Source organism: Tachyglossus aculeatus, chromosome 3, assembly GCF_015852505.1.
Source record: "Tachyglossus aculeatus isolate mTacAcu1 chromosome 3, mTacAcu1.pri, whole genome shotgun sequence".
In the NCBI taxonomy this organism is placed as follows: Eukaryota; Metazoa; Chordata; class Mammalia; order Monotremata; family Tachyglossidae; genus Tachyglossus; species Tachyglossus aculeatus.
In genome coordinates this window covers 68,340,397-68,365,758 of record NC_052068.1, presented here as the reverse complement: position 1 = coordinate 68,365,758, position 25,362 = coordinate 68,340,397, and the positions used below count along the sequence as shown (strand labels likewise).

Here is a 25,362-nt window from a genome sequence, read left to right as displayed (position 1 = left end):
AGCGCTTACTATGTGCCAAGCACTGTTCTAAGCGCTGGGGGGGAAATACAAGGTAATCGGGTTGTCCCACGTGGGGCTCACAGTCTTAATCCCCATTTTACAGATGGGGAAACTGAGGCACAGAGAAGTTAAGTGACTTTCCCAAAGTCACACAGTTGGCAAGTGGCGGAGGTGGAATTAGAACCCATGACTTCTGACTTCCAAGTCCGTGCTCTTTCCACTGAGCCATGCTGCTGCAGTCGCTATCTGTGGGACTTAGCAGTAGTTTCTCTGTATTCATATTGGACTGTTCTCAAATCCCCAAATCACTAAGAGATGATTCCAGTTCTGATTACCACAAGGCAGGCTGGTCTGTCTTTCAGTGTTTAGAACAGTGCTTGGCACATAGTTAATGCTTAACAAATACTATCATTATAATTATTATTCTGCTTTCCACAATTCTGCCATATCTTAAGGTTTAACTCACTGTGTCTTTGTAGCATTTCTTCTGGCCTCCCTACCACTACTACTACTTGGAGATCTATTCTAGCCCATTTTTCTCTCATGTCCCATCCAACAAAAATGGGTTTGCTTTGATGCCATTAATGCCATATTCTGGGGCCTTACTTTTCACAGTCTTTCTTGCCAGTTATTGTTCTGTATGACCTGTGGCTTTTTCTAAATGTGGCTTCTTAGCTAAATCCATGCTTTCCATTCATATAAATGAACAGATAAGACACTTCTCTTCAGAGTTTGATCTGAATCTAGATCCATGTTGGCACCACAGTTGGTGACCTTTCAAAGGATTGTCTTTTTTGATATTATTGGTCACAATGTTGCCCAGGTAGCAGATTTCAATGGCAGTCTTCATCTAAGTGTAAAAGTGGAGATTTTTGACTGGGCATAGGATTTTCCAGGTGTAGGCTAATAGGGAACCTCAACCTACTTCTGGCTACTTATTAGTCTGAAGATCTGTGCTGATTCTGAGCAGTTCATAATCATCTTCATGATTTCTTGTGTGGGTGTACACTTCTAGGCTCTATTCAGCAACCTATAGGTGCTCCTGAATGGCTGATTCTAGGACTTTCAAGGATGCTCTTAGCGGTTCGTGTTGGAAGAATTTCTCACAGAATTAGATGTGGTGCTTAAGTGTTTATTATGTGCCAAATACTGGACTAAGCACTGGAGTAGCTATAAGATAATCAGGTCCCACATAGGGCTAACAATCTAAGTAGGAAGGAGAACGGTCACTGAATCCCCACTTTGCAAATGAGGGAACAGAGGCGCGGAAGAGTTGTTACTCTCCCAAGGTCATACCATAGGTAAATGGTGGAGCTGTGATTAGAACTCAGGCCTGTGATGTTTCCACTAGGTCACACTACTTCCTACTCATTTTTAGTTTTATGTAAACTAAAGAAAGCAAGAAATTATACACACATACACACAAATTAATTTTCACCAAAACTGAAGCCTGATGTTAAAACTGACTTCTGGTTCATATGGGCACGGAATGTATCTCTTTATTGTTATATTGTACTCTCCCAAGCGCTTAGTACAGTGGTCTGAACATAGTAAGTGCTCAATAAATATGATTGAATGAATGAATTATATCACACTGCAACACCTCATTCATGAGAGAAGTTCTAGAAGGGAAACTCCAGAAAATAAGTTTCTTTTAAATGAAATGCCTTAATGTTTGCCATGTGAGGAACTTTGAGGGCAGAGGATAGGTCACGTCTTTCCCTGCCTTCTTCTCTTTAAATTGGACGTCTTTCTTCACTCATATATTTTTAAGTCCTGATTACGGCTGGAAAAACCTAATTCATTTTTGAAGAGCTTCAGTAAATTTGTCCTGCTGAAATTCAATTTGGCCTTGATCCTTATAGGAGCCCCATTTTATTGTCAGACTATATTACTCTATGAAATGATTGGGTACAAAGATTAGATAAATAAATCAATAATTAAGATAAATGGTGGAAAGAATGCTGTGCAAAAACTAGAGAAGAAAAAACATCTTCAGTTCATCTGTCAAGGACAATCCACTTTAAAGTGTAAACTTTTCAAGAGAATAAAGCTAAAGCAACTTCATTTCCCACACAACACGCAGGATCAGCAAGTCAGATCTTTATTCCAGAGGAATATAAATATTGTGAATTATTTAGCAGTTCGTGCCATTGGAAGCTGTTAGGCTGACAGTCAAGGCTTCTTTTAGAATGCAGAGAAGGCAGGGAAGCCCTCCTATCCATTTTTCCTTCATGCCTCTCTCCCCCGCCCCTATTCTGTTAAGAGTCATGGAAGACACAAAAGCCGGGCCTGGTTTCTGGGGAGAATTCCCTTTAAGGATGGTATTTGTTCAGCACTTACTATGTGTCAAGCACTGTTCTAAATGCTGGGGTAGATACAAGCTAAACAGGTTGGAGACAGTCCATGTCCCACGTAGGACTCACAATCTTAATCCCCCTTTTACAGATGATATAACTGAGGCCCAGATAAATTAAGTGACTTGACCAAGGTCACACTGCAGAGAAGTGGCAGAGCCAGGACTAGAACCCAATTCCTTCTGACTCCAGGTCTGTGCTCTATTCACTAGGCCACGCTTTTTCTTTTAGGTTAAATGATTTTGCCTTTCCATGGGGTAGATTATGGCCAACTGGATGATAATAACAATGATTATCATGGTATAAAAATAATAATGGTGGCATTTATTAAGCGCTTACTATGTGCAAAGCACTGTTCCAAGCGCTGGAGAGGTTACAAGGTGATCAGGTTGTCCCAAAGGGGGTTCACAGTCTTCATCCTCATTTTACAGATGAGGTAAGTGAGGCACAGAGAAGTTGTGACATGCCCAAAGTCACACAGCTGACAATTAGCAGAGCTGGGATTTGAACCCATGACCTCTGACTCCAACATGGTATTTGTTAAGCACTTACCAGGTAGCAAGGAAGCAGCATGGTGTAGTGGAACTCCTCATTTATTGGCTTCAAAACTCTCCATCAGCCTGCCCCTTCTTACCTCACCTCCCTTCTCTCCTGCAGCCCAGCCCGCACACTCCGCTCCTCGGGCGCTAACCTTCTCACTGTGCTTCGATCTCGCCTGTCCTGCTGTGGACCCCTGGCCCATGTCCTACCTCTGGCCTGGAATGCCCTCCCTCTTCAAATCTGCCAAACTAGCACACTTCTCCCCTTTAAAGCCCTACTGAAAGCTCACCTCCTCCAGGAGGCCTTCCCAGACTACCCCCTTTTCCTCTGCTCCCCCTCCCATTCCCCCGACCCACTCCCTTAGCTCTACCTCCTCCCCCCAGCACTTGTGTATATAGGTACATATTTATAATTACGATTCTATTGATTTTATTCATGATTTGTATATATCTGTAATTCTCTTTTTGATAATGACGATACTGATGCCTGTTTACTTGTTTTGATGTCTGTATCCCCCTTTCTAGACTTTGAGCCCATTGTAGGCAGGGATGAGAAGCAGCATGACTTAGTGGAAAGAGCACGGGTTTGGGAGTCAGAGGTCGTGGGTTCTAATCCTGGCTCCGCCAATTGTCAGCTGTGTGACTTTGGGCAAGTCAGTTAACTTCTCTGTGCCTGTTACCTCATCTATAAAATGGGGATTACCTGATTACCCTGTATCTACCCCAGCGCCTCAAACAGTGCTTGGCACATAGTAAGTACTTAACAAATACCATCACCATCATCATTGTCTCTGTTACTGAATTATACTTTCCAAGTGCTTAGTACAGTGCTCTGCACACAGTAAGCGATCAATAAATACCACTGAATGAATGAAAGGATAGAGCAAGGGCCTTGGGAGTCCAAAGGTCATGGGTTCTAGTCCCAGCTCTGCCACTTGTTTGCTGTGTGGTCTTGGGCAAGTCACTTCACTTTTTTGTGCCTCAGTTCCCTCATCAGTAAAATGGGGATTAAGACTGTGAGCCCCCTGTGGGACAGGGACTCTGTCTAACCTGAGTACCTTTTATCTACTCCAGCACTTAGAACAGTGCTTGGCACAAAGTAAGTGCTTAAAATATACTATTATTATTATTATTATCATTATTATTATTACCAAGCACTGTGATAGATACAGTATAATCGGGCTAGACACTGACCCCATCCAACATGGTGCTCTGAGTCTGAAGGGAAGGAAGAAGAGATATTCCAATCTCATTTTACAGATGGGAAAACTGAGGCCCAGAAAAGCCAAGTGACTTGTCCAAAGTCACCCAGCAGGTAAGTGATGGAGTCAGGCATAGAACGCTGTCTTTCTGTCTTTCTTACTGTCAGGCCCATGTGCTTTACACTATGCCAGTCTGCTGTTCAGGAGCTGACAGAAAAGGGGCCTTCAGAGTATCAGGTAAAATCTGGGGAATGGAAAGAGTGAGGGAAAAGATACAGAAACACTGCTGTCTTCTTTCAGTGTACTGAAAGTTACTACATCTCTCAAAAAACCCCCAACAAAACAAAAAGTATTGACCTCAGATTAAAATTTTGGCAGGTCAGGATTTAGAGTACCCTTTGCTAAGTCTGGTCACCACATTATAGGAAGGCTATAACAGAGCTGAGGAAGAGACAGAAACAGTATGGCATAGGGGAAAGAGTATGGATGGTCCTGGGAGTCAGAGGACCTGAGTTCTAATCCTGTCTTCAACATGTCTCTTCTGTGTGACCTTAGTCAAGTCACTTATCTTCTCTGTGCCTCAGTTTCCTCATTTGTAAAATGGGGACTGAATACCTGTTCTCCCTCCTACTCAGACTGTTAGTCCCACATGGGACAGGGACTGGGTCCAATCTGATTTTTTTGTATCTACCCCAGTGCTTAGTAGAGTGCCTCACACATAGTAAGCGCTTACAAATATCATTATTCTTCCTGTTAGCAGCAGACGTGATCAGCAGGTGGTGGATCTTCCTTTATAATCTGAAAAGTGACGTGATGGAACTCTTCAGGCCAAACACAGAATTGCTATTCTCCCAAATCCCATAACGATGGGATGTTTGAGCATCCACTGAAGCTTAAAAGTGAAAGGTTGAAAACAAACAAGCAGACAGAAAGTCTTTTTCCCACAACAGATGGGAAACAGATGGAATTTGTTCCCACTGGAAGTTATGCAGGCCAAAATTTAAGTTTATTAGGTTCAAAAGGAGCTAGGTAAAGCAATAGGCAAACCTGTACATATTTACTATTCTATTTATTTTGTTAATGATGTGCATTTAGCTTTAATTCTATTTGTTCTGACGACTTGACACTTGTCCACATGTTTTGTTTTGTTGTCTGTCTCCCCCTTCTAGATTGTGAGCCTGCTGTTGGGTAGGGACCGTCTCTGTATGTTGCCAACTTGCACTTCCCAAGTGCTTAGTACAGTGCTCTGCACACAGTAAGCGCTCAATAAATACGATTGAATGAATGAATGAATGGTCCATATTGGGTCATAGAAAGGAAAGCTAGGGATGTAGAAGGGACACACAAGAGAATATTGAGTGGATTATATCTAAACCTAACATAGATGTTAGATGATTAATATAGATGATTAACATAGATGATTCCTCTAAGGATTCTCTTACCACTATTGAAGACAAGATAAACTTTATGGCCATTGCTTTGGCCCACTAATGGCAGTTTTTAATGTTTCGTACTTTACATTCAGTGTACATACATGTATGTATTCACACACATTTTGTATATATGATGTGTGAGTGTGCATGAGCTTGTATTCAGGAATACGTATCCGGAGAGAGTCAAATGATTGCTTAGTATGAAATTGCATATGTTTTTCCTTAAAACAATTGTTTCTTGGGTGTCTTGATAAAAATAGGCCTAAATATTTCAATTATTTTTCATTTAGTCATTGGCCTGCCTGAGAAGTTTATAAAACTCCAACTGGAATTTTTCATAGTGGTCATTTAAAAAAAAACCCACATTTTTGCCTCATTTGATGCTGGTTGTTAGTGTTACTAATGGGATGGAAGTAGGCCAAAATCCCCATGCAATCAAGGCTCTGAAATCTGCCAGCCCTTCATAGATGAGTATTGCTATTCCTGGGGTTTTTGTTTGAATTGCCTATTTTCATTCATTGAATGCTTCCCCCAAAGACGTCTAATGGCCCATAATTGGATGCCTTCACTTTTTGGCTTCTCTGTAGTGACCATCGATTAATGGTATTTATTGACCACTTACTATGTATAGAGCACTGTACTAAGTTCATTCATTCATTCATTGTCGTATTTATTGAGTGCTTACTGTGTGCAGAGCACTGTACTAAGCACTTGGGAAGTACAAGTTCGTAACATATAGAGACGGTCCCTACCCAATAGCGGACTCACAGTCTAGAAGTGGGAGACCGAAAACAAAACAACGCATATTACCAAAATAAAATAAATAGAATAGTAAATATGTCCGAGTAAAATAAATAGAGTACAACAGAGTTAGCAGACATGTTCCCTGCCCATAATGACCTTACAGTCTAGAGGACTAACCAGCCTGTCGGAAAGCAACCGTTTAGTGAGATTATCAGTACCAACAGGGTTTTAGTGAGTGCCTCCTATGTTTAAAATATTGTAGTCGATGCTAAAGAATATGCCAAAAAACTATTAAATGTGATCCTTGCCCTCAAGGTGCTTTCAATCTAAGGGCAGAGATGAGCAAACATGAATGGGCTGCATAGCCTAATGAACAGATGATCGAACTGGGAGCTAGGAAAATTGGGTTCTAACCCCAGGTTTACCACTGGCCTGCTCTGTGACCTTAGGCAAATCAACTAACCAATCAGTTCAATTCAGTTCAATCATATTTATTCATTTATTTTATGACATTTGTTAAGTGTGTACTATGTGCAAAGCACTCTTCCAAGCGCTGGGGAGGTTACAAGGTGATCAGGTTGTCCCACGGGGTGGCTCACAGTCTTAATCCCCATTTTACAGATGAGGTAACTGAGGCCCAGAGAAGTTAAGTGACGTGCCCAAAGTCACACAGCTGACAATTGGCAGAGCCGGGATTTGAACCAATGACCTTTGACTCAAAAGCCCGTGCTTTTTCCACTGAGCCAAGCTGCTTCTCTGATTTATTGAGTGCTTACTGTGTACAGAGCACTGTACTAAGCACCTGAGAGAGTACAATGCAACAATAAGCAGACACATTCCCTGCTCATACAACAAGCTTACAGTCTAGAGCTGGAGAGACGGACATTAATATAAGTACATTGCAGATATGTACCTAAGTGCTGTGGGGCTGGGAGGGGGGAAGAACAAAGGGAGCAAGTCAGCGTGATGCAAAAGGAAGTGGGAGAAGAGGAAAGGAGGGCTTAGTCAGGGAAGGTCTCTTGGAGGAGATGTGCCTTCGATAGGGCTTTGAAGGAGGAGAGAGTAATTGTCTGTTGGATTTGACAAGGGGGAGCGTTCCAGATCAGAGGCAGGCTGTGTGGAAGGGTTCGGTGATGAGATAGATGAGACTGAAGCACAGTGAAAAGGTGAGCATCAATTATAATAATAATAATGATGATGATGGTATTTGTTAAGTGCTATGTGCAAAGCACTGTTCTAAGTGCTGGGGAGGTTACAAGCTGATCAGGTTGTCCCATGGGGGGCTCACAGTTTTAATCCCCATTTTACAGATGAGGTCACTGAGGCCCAGAGAAGTGAAGTGACTTGCCCAAAGTCACACAGCTGACAGTTGGCAGAGATGGAATTTGAACCCGTGACCTCTGACTCCAAAGCCCGGGCTCTTTCCCTGAGTCGCGCTGCTTCCGGGCTGGGTTGTAGTAGGAGAGTAGAGAGGTGAGGTAGGAGGGGGCAATCAATCCTATTTATTGAGTGCTTACTGTATAATAATAGTAACAATAATAATAATAATGGCATTTATTAAGTGCTTACTATGTGCAAAGCACTATTACTATGTGCCGGGCACTGCACTAAACATTTGGGAAAGTACAACACAACAATATAACAGACACATATCCTACCCACAATGAGCTAGCATTTCTTCTACTCTAAAATGGGGTTAAGATATTTTCTCTTTCTGCTTCTTAGACTGTGGGACAGGGACAATGTCCAAACTATCCAAACTAATAATCTTGTATCAACACCAGTTCTTAACATAGTTCCTGGCATCTAGTAAGCGGTTAATAAGTAAATAACACAATTGTTGAATGTGTTACTTTTAAAAATAAGAATATACCATTGTTTAGAATGAGAAATTAGATGTAAAAGCCACAGAGAAATCAATCAGTAAATAGATAAGCAGTTAAATGCATAAAAGGTCTGAGGTAGCTGTTGAGTTGGCCTGGCCATGAAAGTGTGTGTGTGCAGCAGGGTGGTTAGTCATGGGATGCTATCATTTAGGAAGGATTTGAAATATGTACAAGATATGTTTTGATGAAACTGATGGTGGAGAGGGAGGAAGTTTCAGGTAGGAAGGAAGAATATCAGTCATGGTATTCATTAAACCCCAGCAGGGTGCAAAGTACTGTACCTTAGTACACTGGGGAAAAATACCTGGGTTTGAGGAGTAATTAATGGACCAGGGACTGGAGAAAGAGTTTAGGGTAAGAGAGTGGAGATTTACTTGAGACGAGCAGGAATGTAATAATTACCACCTGTTGGGCCACCGCAATGGGAATTAGAATAAATCCTCTTCCAGATAACCTAGCCATTGGACTAGAATCCCATTGAGAATAGCACCTGTGCTTCCCCTTTCCTTTGTAAATGTCCATGACCCCAGTGGAAACTCTTGACCCAAGTGACTGACTGACTAGCATTTGTACCATTTTCACTTGGTTGGAACCCCTCAAGGTTAACTATTTCACTGTGTGTGTTCCCTGCAGGTCTCCAACCTCTACCTGTACGATAGTGTGCTGATGCTGGCCAACGCCTTCCACAGAAAACTAGAAGACAGGAAGTGGCACAGCATGGCAAGCTTGAACTGCATGAGGAAGTCCACGAAGCCATGGAACGGAGGAAGATCCATGCTGGAGACCATAAAGAAGGTTCAAATACCCAAACTGACAAACTCACCACTAGTGACATACCAGGCACTAGGAGATGGTGATATCTGTGAACGTCCCATAGTTTGGTGCCAAGGCTGCCTTGCCTTGGGTTTGGGGTGGAAGAGAGCAACTGCCTCAAACCCATGGTTCTCAGGAGGTACCTCAGCTGCATGGGGTCAACAAGAACCCCCCTTGAAAGTCTCCGCCTGTTCCTCTGACTCCAAGTATAGAATAATTCCAGGGAGGTTGCAAAAGGGGGAGGCCAAGAACGGTAGATAAGAAGAAAGTTGACATGGGAGTCCTCTGAACTTGCCAGAGAAAGAGCCTGCCTCTCCCTTAACCTGGTCTGAGTGCTGGAAGGTGGATTGTCCCCTCCTTGAAACCAGAGATCATGTCTACTATTCCTATACAATGCCCCCGAGCATTTAGTACAGTGTTCGGCTCACAGTAGATACTCGATAAATACTCTGGATTGATTAATGGATGAGTGGGCCTCCTTAGATTTTTGTGAAGTTCTATATAAAAATTCCACCCAAACAATATATTAAAAGCATTTTATTTTAATTAATGTGGAAATCATGGATGCTGCACCTCACATTTGGCACCACTGAGCAGTAATAATCAAGAGCTGAGTTTTTGCATGAGAAGATTCATGCCATTCTTTATTTGCAATATTGTTTCAAGAATCTATGTATCTTATGAATTTCAGATGGATGTGAGCTTAGCAGCCTAGGATTTTAAGTGTATCGTGGAATCCGCAGAAGACTTGTTAAAAAGAATTGGCCTTTAGAAGCCATGAAAGAGCATTTAGGGAAATCTATGGTATTTGGAGTTTTATTTGCAGCAAATTGCTTGGGGTTGCAATAACAATGAAAATGTATTGGTGTCTGTCTGCATCAACTGGCAGCATGTTGATGGATAAGGAATGTTCAGAGAGGCGATGGAACCCAGTGGATTGAGATAAAGCCCATTCCTCAGCACTCTCAAGATCATGTCCATGATAGGAGCTTCCTGCTTTTCATATCTTTGGAGCTGAGAGGGGGGAAAAGTAGTGTTTTAGGGGCTTCTCTGTCTGTTCCTTCCAGAATTCCCCAATTGTATATCTTCCTTCTTCCCTCAGGGTCACATTACTGGGCTCACTGGAGTGATGGAATTCCGAGAAGACAGCTCTAATCCTTATGTCCAGTTTGAAATCCTTGGTACCACGTACAGTGAGACGTTCGGCAAAGATATGCGCAAGGTAAAGGGGAAGCCCAGTGATCCTTCCATTTTCAGGGGGCAGCAGTCTATCTAGGTGGGTTCAGGGTGTGTGTCTTCACTAGATTGTAAACTCCTTAAGGGCTGGGAACATGTCTTCAATTTATTGTTCTCTACCAAGTGAGTGTCTGCAGACTGAAAGACCTCACTGAATACCGTTGATAGATGAACAAAATGCAGTTCCTTTGGAAGGTGTGGAAAGCAATTTGCTCACAATTAAAACACATTTTGATTAGAAGTATTATTTTCTAATAGCTCACTCAATTACCCCAAGGCAATGCGGTAGTGTGACTAAGGAGTTCGGAAATTGTTCTCCCATGGGTTGTATATTTTAATGATTTTTTTCAGAGAGCTCTATTGATCAACTCTAGAACTGGGCTTGTTTTCAAGAGACATGGGGTGGGATTGTTGCAGAAGAGATATTTCAAGCTAGTAAATGAATTTTCGTATTAAATGAGCTCATACACAGAACACACACATATATTCAACAACTAAGCACAAATACATATTAAATCATCATCATCAATCGTATTTATTGAGCGCTTACTGTGTGCAGAGCACTGTACTAAGCGCTTGGGAAGTACAAGTTGGCAAAATTATTAAATGACCCAGCAAGTATGGACCCTTGTCTACATGTGCTTACGCATGTGTACACACACACGTGTGCGTGCGTGTGCGCGCGCGCGCACACACACACACACACACACACACACACACACACACACACACACACACACACACACTCTTTTACCCAAAGCCTATTTCTCCTGGTGTTTGGAGGACAAGCAGAGATGAAAGAGACTCTATTTTGCAGCAGTCCCTCCATAAAAAAAAAAAAAGTCTTTATGTAATTGGTTTCACACCTGAACAATTTACTCTCTGACACCAAAGATTCACACATCCTGAAAAGGATTTGCCCATGAACATTTCTGAAAATCAAAAGCGTGAAAAAGTAATAAAATTCATGGCAAAAAAAAGTGGGATTGTGTCTTCCTGCATCATGCACTTCAGCTGTACTTGAGAGGGACCGCATGATTTCTACCACTGTTTCTGAAGCCTGGAAAAGTGACTCTGAGAGGTATATGAAATGTGAACTTCTGCTATCAGTGTACTGCTGAACTTTGGATGTTTTCTAGGAGATTGAGCTAATTTTGCAGTCCAGCACTGTATTATTTGCATGCTTAACCCTTAATAGCAGCACTGGGACATCCAAAAAGCATGCATGGAAGCTGTGAGCATGCGAGCCTTGGATGGGAGAATTAGAGAGTTTAAAGACAGGGGTTGGAATATGCCCTCATATTTCCCGTTGAAACAATTGTTCCCAAATGCTAATTTAACCAATAATGACTACTCAAGAGCACATCTGAATGCAGTGGAAAGGCCCAACTGTATAATAAGCAGATAGATGACCTATTGAAATTGTCTTGAAGAGCAGAACTAGTTTGGATGAAAGTAGAGACAAAACTGGTAATATGACAAAACTTAATGTTAAAGTGCCTAGTCCCTGAGGCAGAATAGAAGGTGGATGAAATGAGAGATTTGGTTTGGTACCTGATAGAGTGTCTTGATCATGAAAGTCCTCAATTTGGGAGGATTTGTGTAAACATTTTCATTTTTGTCTCATGGGTAATGAAACTCTGAGCCAATGACAACTTTTCATCCCTGCAAAATGCATGTACTTTCTGAATCTAGTGCACTAATTGGATAAAAAAAAAGTAGGACAATCACAAGGGAAAACTGAGGTCACCTGAATCCTTATATGGCCACTTCTGGCTGTGCTGTCATTTTTTTCTTTCAGGTTTCTTCTGGTGTATCTGAACATGATCATTAATGAGAAAGAGTTTCTGTGGGCTCAGTTGGGATTATCAATTGAAAAACAGATCCTCTTTGATCTTGCAACTAAACTTAGAAGTAGAGGAGATTTCTTATTGAAAGTTCCTTAAGGTGAATGGCAAAGATGGGTCAGCCCCATGGCTGCTTGCAAAAATGGCATAGATGACCTTAAACATCAGTGCATTGGTCCATTCAACCCAGTGTTCTGTCTTTCTAAGTAGCACCAAGAAAGCTCTCCCTTCACCATTCTCAATATTAGGCAACCTTTAGGAGAGGATTGAAGTATATCTGCTGTCTATGATATTCAAATCACATCACTGGCTTGCTAGGGCCAGGGATAAAAGCTGTTCCCACTCACTCTCAGACTCCTCCAATTATACTGAGAAAAGCACAGTGGTAACTTCTCCTTTTCTCCTGCCACTGGGGCCCCTGCTCCCAGCCTGCACATCAGGCCAGAGATAAAATTTCTCCCACATGGTCTCAGACTCCTCCTTCTTCACCATTGAGCTTATTTTGTATATTTGCTGGAGTTGTGTTTTAATGTTTCATCACTCCTGTGTCTGCCTCCAATCCCTTTTCCCCATGTAAACTCTTTAAATGTGAGACCCCAAGGAAACAGAGACTATATCTAATTCCCATTTGTGAATTCTCTCCTAATGCTTAGTTACAGTGCTCTGCATACAGGAACTGCTAAATACTTTAACAACTACTACTAATACTATTAGCTCAGAGGAAAGAGCATGGGCTTTGGAGTCAGGGGTCATGGGTTAAAATGCCGGCTCTGCCAATTGTCAGCTGTGTGACTTTGGGCAAGTCACTTAACTTCACTGTGTCTCAGTTACCTCATCTGTAAAATGGGGATTAAGACTGTGAGCCCCCCATGGGACAACCTGATCACCTTGTAACCTCCCCGGTGAGTAGAACTGTGCTTTGCACATATTAAATGCTTAATAAATGCCATTATTATTATTATTATTATTATTGCTACTACAGAAAGGGTCTGTGTGAATTCTCTTGCCTATTATCTAAGGTAACAATTTCTTCAGCGGTGCATGAAGGTGCCTCAGACTAGGAAAATGGACATTTATCCAGGCTTCCTGATGTAGGTCTAAGGACAGGGCTGTGCAGAGACTCTCCCCCACAACTGCTGATACCTTCAGGTGCAGAGACTCTATAATAAATTCTGAAGCCCTGGATTTAATTTAATATTGAGGAGTTTGAAAGTGTGTTCTTTTGTCATACTAACATCTGCCCAGAACTGTACATTCTGCTGGCTATTTGTGGACTCGGCTGGCTTATCAATTTTCTGATGATGTTATCAGGGGAGGTGAGAACAGGATTCACACCCAACAAATGTTTATCATTCAAGCCAAGAATATATTCAAAAGGAGTTTGAATCATTTCAAAGAGATGTGATTGAAATCTAATGGAGTGTAGAGACTCTATTGGAAAGGAGCTAGTATTTCTGAAGAGCTTCTGGGGGGTTAAGATCTGAATTCATCCCACTAAATGGCAACCACAGTCACAAGGAAGAGGAACTGTCCTGGAAAGAAAGAATCCCTCCAGTGGAAAGAAAGTGGGAGAGTGGGATGAATAGTAGAAAAATAGGCATTAAGACTCTGTAAGAACAAAGAGGTATGGAAAAAAATCAGTCCTCTTAATGATAAAGACAAAATCACAGATTATAAAGAACTCAAGACTCCAACTGAGAAGTCTCAGAATTGTTGTGTGAGTACACTGTGAGGGTTCCCTGCAATTATTTTTCTTAATTTTTTTCTGAAAGTACACTGTGGAGGGGGATTCATTTAAACCAAATAATATAACTGTCTTGGGGGAAAGAGGTTGGGATGCTGACTCATATGATCCATTTTTGATTGTGGCACCATGAGATTTTCTGTTTGCCAATGCAGTCTCGATTAGAGTTTGGAGGAGGGAGAGGAATACCCCTCTCAGTTGAAATGACAGTCAGACAAATTAGATGACCTTATTAAGGAAGCAAGATCTTGCTGGGAGAACACTGTCTTGGTAATCAGAGGTCATGGGTGGGATTTAATAATTATGACATTTATTAAGCACTCACTCTGTACTGATTACTGGGACAGTAAGGGCACTTCTTCAGCTGGTTTTTCACAGATCCTGGATCTGTCCCTTCCTCTGCACCCAAATCAGTACCACCGTGGCACAAAGCTGGTCCTGCTACAGCTAAACTATTGCATTCATCACCTCATTGGTTTTCCAGCTTTCAGGCTCCTCTGCCTTTATTTTATACTACATGGTGCTGTTCAGACCATCTTCCTGAAGCAAAGTTCGACCAACATCAAGCATTGTTCAAAACCTTCCACTTGCTCCCTGTGTCTCCTTGTCATACAAAAACTCTGCATTATCAGCTTCCGGGCCTCCACCATCTTGTCTCACTTTGCCTGTCTGCTCTCTTCACCCACTATTCCCCGTTGCTCCCCATGGTTTCGGGGGCAACGCTCGGGTTCTTACCCTCTCCGGGTCTTCGGACGTCTCCGGACGCGGCCCGCGCGTTCATACCAGGAAGAGTCAGCCAGAGGTTCAAAGCTTGGTTGCCGTTTATTTGCTATCAGCGGTTACATGGTTGAAAGAGAGAGAGAGCGAGAGAGAGAGAGAGGGAGAGAGCGTGCGTATGCGAGAGAGAGAGCCCCCCCTTTGTCTTGTTCGTCTCTTATACCCCCCATTGCCCGGGGGCAGGGTTTTCTCGGGGGATGGCGTATCGAGGCTTTGACCGCCCTCCAGCCACTAGCCTAACAACAGCTCTGTCCAGTCACGAAGGGTTTGCTCTGGCTCGCCCCCAGCCACCCATTGCCAACCATCGCTGGCTGTGGATATGGCCTTGAGGTTGCCTCCGAGCCTTGCAGGTGCAAGCTTGTTTTTCTTGCCCTGGTCTCTTTATCTCCTGTTGTTGAGTCTGTTTGGCCTTGAGCCGTTGGGTACGGTTTGTGTGCACATACTGCCTGTCTCATCGCCTTCCCCCGCTCCCTACGTGTCCCCCTCCCGTTATGGCGGGGACCGCTAAGGGCGTCCGCGCAATGGGAGCATCTCGACCTTAATCTCGCGGACCACCCGGGCAACAATGGAGCAAAAGAGATGGAGGCACGGGAGGCACATGAGCAAAAGCAAAAACCACTTTTGATCCTTCCGAGGCCCATGGCCACCGGGAGGATCACATACGACCCTCCTCGGGATAACAAAGGTCTTCCGCAAAGCCGGCGCCTAAAGTAAAGGATAAGGAAAAGACAAAAACATCCAGGCAAAAAGAAAAGATAGAAAAATCCAACAGAAAAATTCAAGCACAACTGAGCACACACAACAATCCCCCTCCTCAGCGAAACACAGCGTCCAGACGGCGCTGCATGTCTGTGACTTCAGCTTTGGACAGGCGTGTGGTCGGGGTTTGTAGAAGCATCAGGGTAGATGAAGCACATCAGAGGCAGGCCTTCAGGAGCTGAAAAACACAGCACAGCAAAAAAACAAACCAGCGGCAAGACACACAAATAAGCAACCAGACAAAATCTCACAGGACTGAGGCCTATCCAGTAGACAGTGGATGGCTCGGAATCTTGAGAGTCAGCAGAAACCGATGGGGTAGTACAATCAGGAGGTGAAGCATCAAAAATGGCTGGCTTCACCTGGGAGTGATGGATCCATGAGGGGTGCTCAGCAACATGAACTGCAGAAAAGGAAGACAAGAGAACCTGGTAGGGTCCCTCCCAGGATGGCTTAAGTGAACCGTTGCCGACCATGCGCTTAATCCAAACCCAATCTCCAGCGATGAACGGATGCAGATGATCGGTGAGAGGGGTGCGCTGACGGAGGATTCCAGCAGCCTGCAGCTCAGCTAGAATTCCCTGGAGAGACAAAACATAGGCTCGCAGGGCATCATCGCCCTGGTATGGTGCATGTAAAGAACATTCAATTCCAAGTGGTCGATTCATTCATTCAGTCATTCAATCGTATTTATTGAGCGCTGTGTGCAGAGCACTGTACTAAGCGCTTGGGAAGTCCAAGTTGGCAACATATAGAGACAGGTCGATAAATTCCAGATAGAACAGACTCAGTAAAATGTGATCCTTGATCAGAATCAGTAGCAGCAGGTGGCCCAAACCTGGGAATGACTTCCCGCTAGAGACATTTCACCACCATAAGAGCAGTTGCTCGGGAGGAAGGGAAAGCCTCCATCCACCTAGTCGGGTGATCAACAATGACTAGTAAATATCGGAAACGACCAGCCCTCGGAAGTTTCACAAAATCAACCTGCAAACCCTCAAAAGGGGAATAGACCCAAGGGCGTCCCCCGCAAGGGAACCCGATAACCAGGGTGAGCACTGAAGCTCTGGCAAGTAGCACAACTGGCTGTGACACATTTGGCAACAGGACGGATACCTGGGGCAAACCAAACTCGAAGAACTGTGGCTGCCAAGGCATCTGCACCAAAGTGAGTCTCCTGGTGAAGACCCAGACAAACTGGTCGCAGTGCAGCAGCGGGCAAAATAGGGCGTCCATCAGGGACCCAAAAGAGTCTGTCCCGTTCCAGTGCCTCATATTGAAAGGCTTCTACAGTCTCGGGAGTCCAGTCCAGGGGCTCTGGGGAAGTAATTTTTAGGAGCTCAAAAAGGGGTCTGGTTAACAACCCAAATTCTGGAACCCAAGCTCGACAAAAACCAGCCGCACCAAAAAAACCTCTCAGGGCCTGCTTAGTAGTGGGGCGAGGCATGCATTGAATAAGGCTCACTCGCTTGGGGGCGATTGCTCTTTCTCCCGCCCGCAACATGAACCCAAGATATTTTACCTGGGGCTGACACCACTGCCGTTTCTCGCGACTAACTTTAAGACCAAGCTGATGCAAACATGCTAGGACCTGGAGGGAACCTGACCGACACAGATCCTTCGTGTCCCCAGCAATAAGGATATCATCCATATACTGGAACATACTGATCCCTTCGGGTAATATGAGGGGAGAGAAGGCTCTGCACAATTCTCTCGAAAAGGTAGTTGGGGAGTGAACAAAACCCTGGGGAAGTCTCGTCCAGGTTAGTTGACGACCTTCCCAGGTAAAGGCAAAAAGGTACTGGCTCTCCCAGGATACCAGGATAGTAAAGAAAGCACCAGTTAGATCAATCCAAGTAAAACAGGTTGCTTTGGGGCTCACAGAGCTAATTACTGCCATGGGACTTGGAACCACAGCATGCAGAAGCAAAACGTAAGAGTTAATTGCACGCAAGTCCTGGACTAACCGATAAGACAGAGGGGAGCCCAGTTTTCGCACAGGCAACACAGGAGTATTACAGGAAGACTGACATTCGACTAAAATTCCCTCGTGTCTCTTCTCTTTCTCCTTCATACACACTTACTCTAACCTTCATACACATACAATTTCCTTCAGAGGCAATCTCTCCACCCATCATTCCCCCTTATGGGACACCTGCTTCGCAGGGTGTAGATGCCTGAGCAGACAATTTCCTTCAACTGCAATTGCTTCACCTTCTCTTTTCTTTCTCCTTTTCCCTCCTTCTTCCTTTATACACATACAATTCTTTTAACCATCGTCTCTTCTCTCTCACTAAGACGAGTGAAAAAGTCATCAGAGGTTTCCCTTTCCCTCTGGATCATCCCGTGGAAGGAGTCCCAATTAGGGGGTTTACGGCCCAATTCTTGGATGGCTGCTAGGAGTGTCTGCTGCCCTTGAAAGGCTGCACGGAGGATACCGTGTATAAGGAAGTCCACGTCCTTTAGCTCCCCCGGGTGGGAGTCTTCATAGGCCGTAATCTGTTCCCCAATAACGTCCCACCGCTCCTCCGTGATCCCGGAATCAAATATCCATGGGGAGGTCATAGTTATCTTCCCTATAAGTTCCCTTATTGTTTTCGGCTCAATCTTTACCCCCTTACTTCTCAAAATCTTGTAACAGTGCCGGGTGTACAATTCCTTATCTTCTGGCTTATATATGGGCAACGATCGTGCCGTCCCCATCTTCCCGCCTGACCTTTAGCTACCTGGCCTACGGGGCACTCTCCCTGGTCTTCCCAAATGGGGGTATCCGAGTCCACGTTGGGCGCCACTCGTTGCTCCCCATGGTTTCGGGGGCAACGCTCGGGTTCTTACCCTCTCCGGGTCTTCGGACGTCTCCGGATGCGGCCCGCGCGTTCATACCAGGAAGAGTCAGCCAGAGGTTCAAAGCTTGGTTGCCGTTTATTTGCTATCAGCGGTTACATGGTTGAAAGAGAGAGAGAGCGAGAGAGAGAGAGAGGGAGAGAGCGTGCGTATGCGAGAGAGAGAGCCCCCCCTTTGTCTTGTTCGTCTCTTATACCCCCCATTGCCCGGGGGCAGGGTTTTCTCGGGGGATGGCGTATCGAGGCTTTGACCGCCCTCCAGCCACTAGCCTAACAACAGCTCTGTCCAGTCACGAAGGGTTTGCTCTGGCTCGCCCCCAGCCACCCATTGCCAACCATCGCTGGCTGTGGATATGGCCTTGAGGTTGCCTCCGAGCCTTGCAGGTGCAAGCTTGTTTTTCTTGCCCTGGTCTCTTTATCTCCTGTTGTTGAGTCTGTTTGGCCTTGAGCCGTTGGGTACGGTTTGTGTGCACATACTGCCTGTCTCATCGCCTTCCCCCGCTCCCTACGATTCCCCAACTCACTGACTTTGCTCCTTCTAAGCTAATCGGCTAGTTGTAATACATTCTCAATTCCCCAGCTTTGATAACGTGTTCTTGCTTTATCCCACTTGGGATTTCTTCCCTCCCAAAACATGGCCTTGTAGATAGATCATCGGCCTGGGAGTCAAAAGGATCTGGCTCTGTCACTTGTCTGCTGTGTGACCTGGAGCAAGTAACTTAATATCTCTGTGCCTCAGTTACCTCATTGGTAAAATGGGGATTAAGACAGTGAGCCCCGTGTGAAACAGGGACTGTGCCCAACCTGATTAGCTTGTATCTACCCCTGTGCTTAGAACAGTGAGTGATTTCTCTGTGCCTAAGTTACCTCATCTGTAAAATGGGGATTTAGACTGTGAGTCCCCCGTGGGACAACCTGATCACCTTGTAACCTCCCCAGCACTTAGAACAGTGCTTTGCATATAGTAAGCACTTAATAAATGCCATAAAAAAGTGCTTGACAAATTCAATCATTATTACAAGTACAGTGCTCTGGCCACAGTAAGCACTCAGTTAATACCACTGATTGAACAGACAAGTCACAACTCTTCCCCAAGCCCCAACTTTCAGTGACATGCAGAAGATCACACAGCAGGCTAGTGATAAAGTGGAGAGTAGAGCCTAGGTATCTTGAGTCTCAGTCCTGTGCTCTTTCCATTAGACCACACTGCCTCCAGGAACTTATCATCAGTGTGCTGTGAAACCTGAGAGATGAGTTGATCCATATCACTCAACCCTAGACTGTCAGCCGGTTGTTGGGTAGGCCGTCTCTATATGTTGCCGATTTGTACTTTACAAGCGCTTAGTACAGTGCTCTGCACACAGTAAGCACTCAATAAATACGATTAAATGAATAAGTGAACCCTAGGAAAGACCAACTTGGATCAGAGTCACTTTGGGGCTGGAAGCTCTCTAAGGGTCTTCTGTTCAAGTTAGTGATCAGTTTATATTTTCCCTTAGCCTACGGCTGCCAAAGAGGGTTGAGAAAAATCTAAATAGTGCTGGCCTTCTGGAGGAAAGAACTTGGCAATTTTAAGGCTGCATTTCTGAAATTTCTGAAGATGGGAAGCAGCAGGCAAAGTCCATTTTTCTGTTGAGATGAGAAGCATAAGCCATTGGTTCCTTTAAATAAGCTATGGCGGCAGGCCATTTGGTGGGCAAGCCTCACTGCTGTGAACGCTCAAGCCAAGAAAGCAGAGATGGTGTAGTCAGTCAGCCAGTGATCACTCCAGAATGAAGGGACCAGAGTTATTGGATAAGTCAAGAAGGCAATATATATTTAAAAATTGTACTTTGACAGTTTCAGTGTTTGTCACTGTGGACTCAACCTATTGGAGAAAAATATTCCTTTTTCACTTGCTCCTGCCAGTATGTTTGGCCTGAACAAAATGCCAGCAGAATCATCAATGGAGTTATCTGAACATTCATTCTGCACTTAAAGTTTTTGTCACAGTCTTCTTACCCACACTTTGCCGAGACCCAAATGTTTGTGTGAAACCATCCATCTTTTTTTAGCTGTGCTCTGTTCACCACTACCATTTGCACATTTTTCCTCTTGAGCATCATTTTCTAAAAGCACTCTCCCACGCAGAGTCATTTTCCAGATTGAATGCAGGTCCACTTGCTCCCTTAATGTGCTGGAGAGGAGAGGTGGGAGAAGGAGAAGAAAGGGGAAATGTAGACACAGAGAGAAAGGGATAGAGAGAGGGAGAGGGGTTTTCCGTCAAGCAATCAATATTATTTACTGAGTGCTTACTGAGTGTGGAGTACTATAGTAAGCACTGGGGAAAGGTCACCTGGTAACCTCCCCAGTGCTTAGAACAGTGCTTTGCACATAGTAAGTGCTTAATAAATGCCATCATCATTATTAACAATACAAAAGAGCTGGTTGATATGATCTTTGCCCACAAAGAGGAGACTTACAGTAAAATAGATTAGGTGTGGGGGAAATAGTAGAGGATAAGAATATATATGTAATTACTGTGGGGCTGGGGTAAGTATCAAAGTGCTCAAAGGGTACACAGAAAAGTTCATAGTTTACCCAGAGGGGATGGTGGATACAGGAAATAAAGGGTTTGGTCTGGAAAGGCCTCTTGGAGTAGATATGATTTTAGGAGGGTTTTGAAAATGGGGAGAGCGGTGGAAAGTATGAAGGGGTAGGGAATTCCAGACCCAAGGGAGAACACTGGTGGTTGGGAACATGAGATTGAGGTACAGAGTATGTTGGTTTTAGAGGAGCATGGTGTGTGCCTTGGGTTGTAGTAGGAAATCAAAAGGTGAGAGAGGAGGGGACAAGCTGATAGAGTGCTTTGAAGTTGATGGTAAGGAGTTTCTGTTTAATGCAGAGGTGAATAGGCTATCATTAAAGGTTTTGGATGAGTGGGGAGATGTGGACTGAAATCAAGCTGTTGCCCTCTTCAGAACTTCCTGGAATCATCCCAGCCTGACCAAGTTCACCAAATTGAGCCAAGGGTGTTTCTGAAGAGGATTGTTAAGTAGGAAAATCCATTTGTAATGTGGATCAGGAATCAAAGCACAATCACTCAACCTCTATATGCCTCAGTTTCCTTAACTATAAAGTGAGGATAAGCACATGTTCTCCCTATCTACTTTGACTGGGGACTTTGTAGAACATGGACTGTGTCCAATCTGTTTAATTTTTATCTGCCCCAATACCTAGTCAGTTCCTGGACCATAATAAACCCTTAATAAATACTAGGATTAAAATACAAATTTATAACCAAGTATCACTAGTCCTGTCTCCAGGAGACCTATATCCCAATGGGAGCCCACTTGCAAGAGAACAGGCTGAATTTAGGCATTTGAACCTTCCAGTCTTAATTTTAATAATAATAATAATAATAATGATATTTTGTGAAGTGCTTACTATGAACTGAGCACTGTTCTAAATGCTGGGGTAGATGTAAGGTAATCAGGTTGTCCCACGTGGGGCTCACAGTCTTAATCCCCATTTTACAGATGAGGCAACTGAGGCACAGAGAAGTTAAGTGGCTTGCCCAAGGTCACACAGTAGACAAGTTGCGGAGCTGGGATTAGAACCCACGTCCTCTGACTCCCAAGTCTGTGCTCTTTCCACTGAGCCATTCTGCTTCTCCAACCCTCTGCCCACTCAACTGGTTTTGGAACAGACTCAAGAGTCGAGGCCAACTGGCGGTAGAATGTCACTCCCCCATAGACAGTGTCTGCCAGTTGGGGAAATTCTGCAGCACAGAGAAAGCCCTCAAAGATGCGGTCTCCCTTCCTGAGGCAAAATTGGGCCCCTTGGAATGCCACAAGTCAGTGCCCTTCAGCTTTTCCATTCTGAATCAAAGACAACTGTGCCAATTGCACATTTCAGTAAGGTGCCCTGGTAGAGTCAGACGACAAGCGAGCTGTTAGGACAGAGGCTGAGCTCAACAATGATTTTCTGCCGCAATCAGGTTTGTCCCTTGCCAGTCCTTCATCTGACTTTTCAGTAGTGGAGGATTTCTGTCACTCAGTCTGGGCCTGCTTTAATATTAACAGCATGAGGGTGTGAGTATCCTCACTTTCCCATCACTCTAGATGGAACCACCATCCTTTCTGTATCACAAACCCTTAACCTTGGCATTATCCTCAACTCGTCTCTGTCATTCAATCGATGTTTTCAATCCATCACTAAATCTTGTCAGTTCTACCTTCACAATATTGCTAAAATCTGCCCCTTCCTCTCCATCCAAACTGCTACCACATTAATACAAGCACTTACCTTATACCGCCTTGATTAATGTATCAACCTCCTTGCTGATCTCCCTGACTCCTGTCTCTCCCCATTCCCAGTCCATATTCCACAGTGCTGCCTGGATCATTTTCCTTCAAAAACGTTCAGACCATGTTTCTCCACTCCTCAAGAAACTTCAGTGGTTGCCCACCCACCTCTGCATCAAACACAAACTCCTCCTCAGTAGGCTATTCCTTCCACCTTCAGCCTACATTCATGGCTCAGCTAGCCCCTCTACTCCTAGTTACTGGATCCCTTTAGCTTGTAAGCTCATTATGGGCAGGGAACATGTCTACCAACTCTGTTGTATTTTACTCATCCCTTAGTATAGTGTTCTGCGCACATCAAGCATTGCTTGCTTTTTTGGTTGATTGATTTCCCCCCTCTATTTTTCAAATAAAAGTGCCATATTAAATAAAAACCTGCCTATATCTTAGTACTCCATAGATGACATGGATAATCTTATCTTAATAGGGTAAAATTAATAGGGAAGAGTATAAATGAGGAGCTGTAACTGGATATTTAGGTATAAATATTTATGTATATATTTGTATTAATACACATCTTTCTGAATGTCATTTTAAAAGATGACACTGTTGGTGTAGGGAAACAGCTAAAAGGACTGTGTGATGACTAATAAGGGTGTGACCTCACACACTGCTTGCTTATAAGAATAGTTCCCCACTAGATTGTGAGCTTTTTGAGGACAGAGACTGTGCTTTCCTACTCTCCACGTACTTAGTAGAGTGCTCAAAAAAGCATGTGCTCAAATAATACCACTGATTTATTCATAGTTCCTTGCTGTGCTAAAGTAGTATTCCCAGACAGGGTCTGTCTCTATTTTCAAGTCCTCAACTTGGGATACCAAATGTTGTTAAGTCTCTGCTCTCTTTCCCAATTGCTGCCTGTCAGTCTATTCTGACTTCTTCAGTGGTCTACCCATTGTTTCATTATTAGCCAAAGAGCTTCATTATGTTTTTTAAACAAATTTATTCTCTTGGAGCTTGCTTGTGTTCCCATTGGGTCACTATACAGTAACTGCTTGAGTATCCAGTTGTTCATTCATTCATTCAATCATATTTATTGAGCGCTTACTATGTGCAAAGTATTGTACTAAGCACTTGGGAGAGTACAACAACAAACAGACATATTCCCTGCCCACAGCGAGCTCACAGTCTAGAAACGGAGACAAATATTAAAATACATAATTGAATAAATAACACACACACATATAACTTTATATATATATATATATATATTCATCCTGGGAGGGAGGATGAATGAAGGGAGCAAGTCAGGGGACACAGAAAGGAATGGGAGAAGCAGAGAGGAAGGCTTAGTCAGGGAAAGCTTCTTGGAGGAGATCAACCAATCAATCAATCAATCATGTTTATTGAGTGCTTATTGTGTGCAGAGCACTGTACTAAGCGCTTGTGAAGTACAAGTTGGCAACATATAGAGACGGTCCCTACCCAACAGTGGGCTCACAGTCTAGAAGGGGGAGACAGAGAACAAAACCAAACATATTAACAAAATAAAATAAGTAGAATAGATATGTACAAGTAAAATAAATAAATAAATGGAGTAATAAATATGTACAAACATATATATACAGGTACAGGTGCTGTGGGGAAGGGAAGGAGGTAAGACAGGGGGATGGAGAGGAGGACGAGGGGGAGAGGAAGGAGGGGGCTCAGTCTGGGAAGGCCTCCTGGAGGAGGTGAGCTCTCAGTAGGGCCTTGAAGGGAGGAAGAGAGCTAACTTGGCAGATGGGCAGAGGGAGGGAATTCCAGGCCCAGGGGATGACGTAGGCCAGGGGTCGACAGCGGGACAGGTGAGCACGAGGCACAGTGAGGAGATTAGCGGCAGAGTAGCAGAGGGTGAGGGCTGGGCTGTAGAAGGGGAGAAGGGAGGTGAGGTAGGAGGGGGCGAGGTGATGGAGAGCCTTGAAGCCAAGGGTGAGGAGTTTCTGCCTGATGTGTAGGTTGATTGGTAGCCTCTGGAGATTTTTGAGGAGGGGAGTAACATGTCCAGAGCATTTCTGGACAAAGACAATCCGGGCAGCGACGTGAAGTATGGATTGAAGTAGGGAGAGACTAGCGGATGGGAGATCAGAGAGGAGGCTGATACAGTAGTCCAGACGGGATAAGATAAGAGTTTGAATGAGCAGGGTAGCGGTTTGGATGGAGAGGAAAGGGCAGATCTTGGCAATGTTGCGGAGCTGAGACCGGCAGGTTTTGGTGACGGCTTGGATGTGAGGGGTGAACGCGAGAGCGGAGTCGAGGATGACACCAAGGTTGTGGGCCTGTGAGATGGGAAGGATGGTAGTGCCGTCAACAGTGATGGGAAAGTCAGGGAGAGGGCAGGGTTTGGGAGGGAAGACAAGGAGTTCAGTCTTGGACATGTTGAGTTTTAGGTGGCAGGCAGACATCCAGATGGAGATGTCCTGAAGGCAGGAGGATATGCGAGCCCGGAGGGAGGGGGAGAGAGCAGAGGCAGAGATGTAGATTTGGGTGTCATCAGCGTAGCGATGATAGTTGAAGCTGTGGGAGCAAATGAGGTCACCAAAGGAGTGAGTGTAGATCGAGAACAGAAGGGGACCAAGAAATGAACCTTGAGGAACTCCGACAGTAAGGGAGTAGGAGGGGGAGGAGGAGCCTGCAAAAGAGACTGAGAATGAACGACTGGAGAAATGAGGAGAACCAGGAGAGGACAGAGTCTGTGAAGCCAAGGTTGGATAGCGTATTGAGGAGAAGGGGGTGGTTCACAGTGTTGAAGGCAGCTGAGAGGTCGAGGAGGATTAGGATAGAGTAAGAGCCTTCAGTAAGGCTTTAAAGTGGGGGAAAGCAATCCTCTGTCTGATATGAAGAGGGAGGGTGTACC

General features: G+C 44.3%; 1 protein-coding gene across 3 annotated transcripts in view; it reads left to right on the top strand.

Moving 5' to 3' along the window:
* Positions 1-25,362, top strand: part of GRID1 (glutamate ionotropic receptor delta type subunit 1) — an 876,503-nt gene that overhangs the window by 691,244 nt on the left and 159,897 nt on the right. For all 3 annotated transcript variants that reach the window (XM_038744273.1, XM_038744274.1, XM_038744276.1), the window contains exons 7-8: positions 8,795-8,956; positions 10,077-10,196. In XM_038744273.1, coding sequence (XP_038600201.1) covers positions 8,795-8,956; positions 10,077-10,196 — 282 coding nt within the window. The remainder of the gene's footprint in view (positions 1-8,794; positions 8,957-10,076; positions 10,197-25,362) is intronic.